This window comes from Myotis brandtii, unplaced genomic scaffold (genome assembly GCF_000412655.1).
Source record: "Myotis brandtii unplaced genomic scaffold, ASM41265v1 scaffold292, whole genome shotgun sequence".
Classification (NCBI taxonomy): Eukaryota; Metazoa; Chordata; class Mammalia; order Chiroptera; family Vespertilionidae; genus Myotis; species Myotis brandtii.
Window position 1 is genome coordinate 242,460 of NW_005361156.1, and position 6,296 is coordinate 248,755.

The following is a 6,296-nucleotide window of genomic DNA, read 5'->3' on the forward strand; positions in this document are numbered from 1 at the left end:
CGCCCCCCAGCCTCCAGGGAGGCAGCAAAGGCCAGTGGAGAGTGGAAACACTCACATTGATGGCGGCAATCAGCACCATATTGGACAGGTAGAGCCGCAACCACAGCTCCTGCACAGCCTTCCAGTACTCAGCATAGTGCGCTGGGTTCCTCCCACACATTTCCCTCAGGTCCAGGCCAGCTGAGAAGACCCCGGGGCTGTCCTGGGTGAGTGAGGGAGCAAGGGTCCATTCAGAGTCCACCTTCCAGGGCAATGTGCTCCCAGAGCAGGGGGAGCCCACGGGTGTTCAAGGGGCAGCAAAGCTGAGGTCTTGCTCAGGGTGAGGCAGGACACTGCCCCAAGGAGCCCAAAGCTGGGGCTCGAGGACTCAGCCTCCACCTCCCTCAGACTCAGTTCCTTCTCTGTCCTGGGAAGTTCTTCCCTTTCCAAATTCAAACTGGAAAAGGCAGAACAGGCAGGCAGGGTCAGGCATTCCCCCAGGCTCTGTGCAAACCTATGTGGTATCCCAGGCAGAAAACTTAAGAGGCATGGGGAGGACTTCTGACAGTCTGTTGGGGGCCCATGTTGATGTACTCCCAAAGGTCTAGCAAGCTGCCGACTGCTGCAGACTGGAAGATGCTGCTGTCTGGTCAGGAAAGGGGCAGTGACCAGTCAAGAAGCTAGACCTCTGCCCTGGGCTGTCACATGTAAGACAGAAGCCTGGGAATGACTCTGAAGACATATGTCCTGTATGGATGCCCCAGGTCCTGAAGCAGCTGCCAAGGGAGGGAGGGAGAGCAAACACACAGGAGGAGCGATAGACGGAAATAAAGGGCTGCCAGCACAATGGGCACCAAGTTCTGTGTGTTCAAAGGATTGTTGGCCAAGAACACAGACAGGGAGGGATGGCTCAGCAGCCTTCACCTGGAAACACCCACCCCTGGGGCTCCCATGTGGGCAAAGGAGATGCTCCCACACTCCCATGGCTGGGGGATGGGGTGCTTGAGGCTGGTGCCGACTAGAACTGACTGTGGGTACCACACCGCTTATGAGAATGACAACCACCCATGGTCTGTGAAGAGCAGGCAGATAAAATATGGGACAGTCATACTCAATGGCTTGTATGTGCAAAATACTTGGGAGGCTGACCTCTTGTTTCCACGGACTGTGTCCTACTCCTGTAACTTAAAAAGACTCAACAGAGAAAGATGTGAAGTCATTGGGCCAGACATAGGGACCTGGAAGCCAGGCAGCCCTGGGTTGGGAAAGGGATGGCAGCAGGGACAGAGCTGCTCTTGCTTAAAGGACATGGCAAGAGTACATTTAGCTTCTGCCTTTTTCCTCATCCTTTTCCCACCAAAATCCCCTGGCCCCCTCCCCCCACAAAATCCAATACATTTTATCAGCACAGATTAGGGCAGGATAACAGCATTTGCCCATATTCAGGAAATCAAAGGCAAAGCGTTATATTTCGGATGTGAGAATAAACCACATGATCCTAACTGGGATGGTCTCTGTTAGATAAACTAGAAGGGGTGTGGGACGGCCTGTTTCTGTGATTTAGCAGCACAGTGGCAGTGGGCCAAATTGCATCCCTGAAAAGGACAAGGTGAGCTCCTCACCCCTAGATCTGTGAACATGACCTCATTCAGAAATAGGGTCTTTGCAGATGTGATCAAGATGAGGTCATACTGCAGTGAGGGGAGGAGGGGGTGTCTAAATCCTGTGACTGGTACCCTTCTAAGGAGAGCAGAGACACAAGGCAGACATTTGTGAAGATGGAGGAGGCTGGTGGTGGAGACAAGGAGAGAACACCAGGAGCCCCCAGAGCTGGATGAGGCCAAGGAGGATTCTCTCCTAGGGCTTGTAGGAGTCAGCCCTGCCGATGCCTTCATTTTGACCTTGTGGCCCCCAGAACTGTGAGGGTACATTTCTGTTATTTTAAACCAGCCCATTTGTGTGCTTTGTGATGGTGGTCATATGACACTAGTGACATCATTCCACACTCATCTGCTGAGGAACTACTGTGCAGGCCTGTGCTACTACATGCACAGTAGGCACTCAATACAGAGATACATTTGGGGGGCGATCACGCTGTAGTGGGGAGAAAATGGGCCGCGGAGGAACAAACCCTGGCTCTCTCCTTCAGGGCCGTGCGACTTTGAGGCCTGGAGACAGCAGGGACCTTCACTGTGTAGCACCCAGTGTCCACAAGCACAGAGGCTGGGGCCTGGGGAAGCGATGGTTCCCCACTTTCTTTCTGAAGGTCCTATATTTGGTGACACACAGTTCCCTCACTTTAGAGCACAATAAAGAAAATGTCATGCTAGGATATATCTTAAATGGAGTATTTTCAGAAATTACCCAGGGTGAAAAGTTCCCAGGCAATTTTAGCATCTCCAGAAAGTTCTGCTGCGATTGTCAAAAAGTTCCCTGGGATTCTGTCACCAGGCCCTCAACAATCTACACCCACGAGTGTCAGTCCCACCTTCGGAGAAACATGGGATAATCTCTCTTCCAAGGCAGGGGCCACGCTGTGTTCTGCAAACCCCAGCTTCACATTATCCACCAGGCATATACATCACACCCAGTTCCCGGGAGTCCCCTGCTGGTCCTTGTCGCTGGCACAGTGCTGGTTCCCCCAGGGTCAGAGGCAGCCAGGCTCCTCAGAGCTTTGACAATACCAGGCTACCCCTGGGACAACCTGAGGGACAAGAAAGCAGATGTACACCCACAGTGGATGCTCCCAATCTTGGCTGAAAGAGGCTGGGCAGTCTACTTCCTGCACCTTTACTGACTGATGGCAGGTCTCTAATATGGTGGCACTTAGCTTTGGGGGACCCTCATGCTGTCTGTGGCTCCTAACTTGAAAGGTGACCCTAATACTCTTCCTGACCCAACAAATGGCCTGTTATGTTGGGTCCACACTTCACTTCCCTGGCCTGGTCTTATTGGTGTCCTCTCTTGGCACCTCTGGTGCCTGGCAGAGCAGGTAAGCCTGGTGCCCACTGGAGGAGGGTAGAAACACACGAGATGCCAAGTCCTGTGCGTCTGGGTGTTAAAACCAGCCCAGGTTCTGAGGACCACCCAGGGAGGGCACCCCAGGAATCCACTGCCCAGTTTGCATAGGTCTAGACTTCATGAATCAACGTGGGCTCAGGATTGTGCCTGCAAAAACGTCACCTGCCTAGGACCATGATCCCCAGAAATCTCTCGTGGGCATCTGCGTCCAAGGCTGCCTAGTTCTTCCACACTAGGACGTACAGATGGTCTCCGAGTTTGGACTCTGATCTGGTAACAGGTTCACACTTTGCTCAGGGAACTCCGGGCCATGGACACTAACAAGCACCCACCGAAGTTAAGATGACGCCTCGGAAGGTCTTGTCGTTCTCCAGTTTCTCCAGACTGATGACGAGCTCCGTCAGCAACTCTAGGCTGAGGCTGTTCACTGGGGGGTTCTTGAACTTCATCACAGCAATCCCTAGTGTGAAAGTGAAGAGAAAGCTCATGCCCAGCATTGGAAAAGTGCCCCTGGTTACCCTGCACCCACAACCTGGCCATGGGACGTTACATGGTTTTTAAAAGTTGAGGTCGCCCTAACCGGTTTGGCTCAGTGGATAGAGCGTCGGCCTGCGGACTAAGGGGTCCCAGGTTCGATTCCAGTCGAGGGCATGTACCTTGGTTGCGGGCACATCCCCAGTAGGGAGTGTGCAGGAGGCAGCTGAATTGATGTTTCTCATCGATGTTTCTAATTCTCTATCCCTCTCCCTTCCTCTCTGTAAAAAATCAATAAAATATATTTTAAAAAAAAAGTTGAGGTGATATTTGCATAACATAAATCAACCCTTTAAAAGTGAACAATGCAGGTCCATTAAGTAGATTCACTGTTGTACAATCACTATTGAGTTCCAGAACATTCCCATCACCTAAAAAGGAAATGCTGTACCGACTGGCAGGGCAGTCACCATTCCTCCTGTCCTAGCCCCTTGCCACCACTGATCTACTTTCTGCTGCTGATTTTGCCTACTGTGGACATTTCATATAAACGGAATCACATGTGACCTTTTGTGTTTGGCTTCTTTTCACTTAACATGTTTTTAAGGTTCACCTATGTTGTAACATGTATCAGCGCCTCATTCCTTTTTTTTTTTTTTTTTTTAACAGAGAAGGAGAAACATCAATTGGTTGCCTCCTGTATATGCCCCAATCAGGGATCGAACCCACAACCTGGGTATGTGCCCTGACTGGGAATCAAACTCACGACCCTTCGGTGCATGGGACAACGCTCCAACTGAACCACACGACAGGGAAGCCTCATTCCCTTTCTAGGTCAAATAACATCCCGTTGTACATTGCATTTTGTCTATCCTTTCATGTGCTGATGAGCACTTGGGTTGGTTCCACCTCTTGTCTATTGTGAATGCTTCTGTGAACATTCATGTACAGATTTTCCTTCCACACAAGTCCACTGTCTCCATGGGAGTAGGGAACAGCTTAGTTTCTTGAGGAGTGAGTGAGCCAACTCTGAGAAGTAGATGTGCAAGGAGGAATCCAGTGAGGTACTCTGGTTCTCGCTTGTTTTATTTTATTTTTAAACTTATCTTTATTGTTGAAAGTATTATAGCTGCCCCCCCTTTCCCCCCATTGACCCCTCCCCAGGCCTTCACCACACCTATTGTTTGTGTCCATGGGTTATGCATATACACATATAAGTTCTTGGTTATTCTCTTCCTGCCTCCTCCCCACTTCCCTCTGAGAATCATCAGTCTGTAGCATGCGTCCATGTCTCTGGATCTATTTTGTTTGTCAGTTTATTTTGTTAATTAGATTCCACATATAAATGAGACCATGTGATATTTGTCTTTCTCTGAATGACTTATTTTGCTTAGCATAATCTCCAGGTCCCTCCATGTTATCTCAAAGAATAACATGGAGGCCCCCCCTTTTTGTTTATGCTTATCTAAGATAGACGTGAAAAATATTGGGGGGAGGGGGTGTCGGATGTTCTTCATTCATTCATAATGCCAGCAGCAGGAAAAGCAGGAGGGACAGGGCCTGCCCTTGTGGACAGTGCAGCTGCTAGCCCGGGCCGGCTGGGGCCATCTGTTCTCACTGCTGAGCAAGGGCAGCCCCCAAGGACTTCAGATATGGCACCGTTCATTTAGGGTGCGTTTCCCTGGACCGTCCACACAAACCATTCTGTAAGAGTAAGAACTAAGTCCTAAAGAATCTTTTGAGGCCGTTAATGTGGGGGGAAGAGGTAATTATTACATATAAGAAGCAATCAAAACTTCCAGAAGTGAGCTACCCAAACTTGGTTCAGAAGGAAGTTCCTGAAGGTGACCCTGGAGTTTTGTGGAGCCTGGTGGGGCAGAATTCAGGACACTGGGGGAAAGGTTAAGAGGCCAAAGGTGAACATGAGTTAACAGAGAGAAATTTGGCTGAACTTGGATGAACCAGAGATAAATAACAACACTCCTGGCACAGGGTGATTATTAAAATAAATATTACAAACGAATCTAAGATCAGCTTCAGTAGCAGCACTGAAATAAGACATTTTTAAAGCACTTTTACTGCATTACTTCATCCAAGCCTCAAGGTTCCTGAAAGCTAAGTGGGTCCAGCAGTGAGGACAAAACCAGCTCTGGCTTTCACACCCCAAACTTGACTTTCCAACAAGCCAACACAGCTAGTGAGTTCTGTGGTGGGGTGGGAACACACTTTGGTAAAAAAAATTATCTCAACAATACTTTTTAGAAACAACATAAAATTTACCATTTAAACCATTTTTTAAGTGTACAATCCAGTGGCGTTAAGTATATAGTCACAATGTTGTGCAGCCATGACCGCCATCCATTCCAAAAGTTTAAAATGTGTTGCTGCACTTGTTGTCTGGCTAAGGCCTTACAGCGGGGAGGCCATGGCTCAGCATGTCCTAAAACCCAAAACCTCGCCCACCTCTGCCCCCACGCCTCCTCCGTACCCCGCTCTGCAGTGCCCTGGTGTCTCTCTCAAAGGTGCCTTTTCTACCCCCTTTGGAGAGTGGCCGCGGCATTAGGAGGGATTGCACCTGTGGATCCTGCTTTAATTAGTGCAATATCTGCTGGGTTCTGTGCCACGTGAAAGTATTAAGAAAAATTAAAATATTCCATTCCAAACATACTTCCAATTACTTTCAATTTCCAGTTTAACAGCTTACAGGGGCACAGACCGCAAAACCTGGAGGAGAATACGACAAACTGCACATGGAGCCCGCTGTCAGCACTGCAAGGCGTTACCCCGTGTCGCCATTCCTGCCCCTGGGCGGCGGGCAGGGG

General features: G+C 49.6%; 1 protein-coding gene across 1 annotated transcript in view; it reads right to left on the reverse strand.

Annotated features, from left to right (window-relative positions):
- The window catches only part of ECI1 (enoyl-CoA delta isomerase 1), a 6,782-nt gene extending 3,322 nt beyond the window's left edge, over nt 1–3,460 (reverse strand). The window contains exons 1-2 of the mRNA XM_014542203.1: nt 3,333–3,460; nt 56–202 (exon numbers count right to left, since the gene is read on the reverse strand). Of these exons, the coding sequence (XP_014397689.1) occupies nt 56–202; nt 3,333–3,449 (264 nt within the window). The 5' untranslated portion in view covers nt 3,450–3,460. The remainder of the gene's footprint in view (nt 1–55; nt 203–3,332) is intronic.
- Between the last annotated feature and the right edge of the window lie 2,836 nt (nt 3,461–6,296).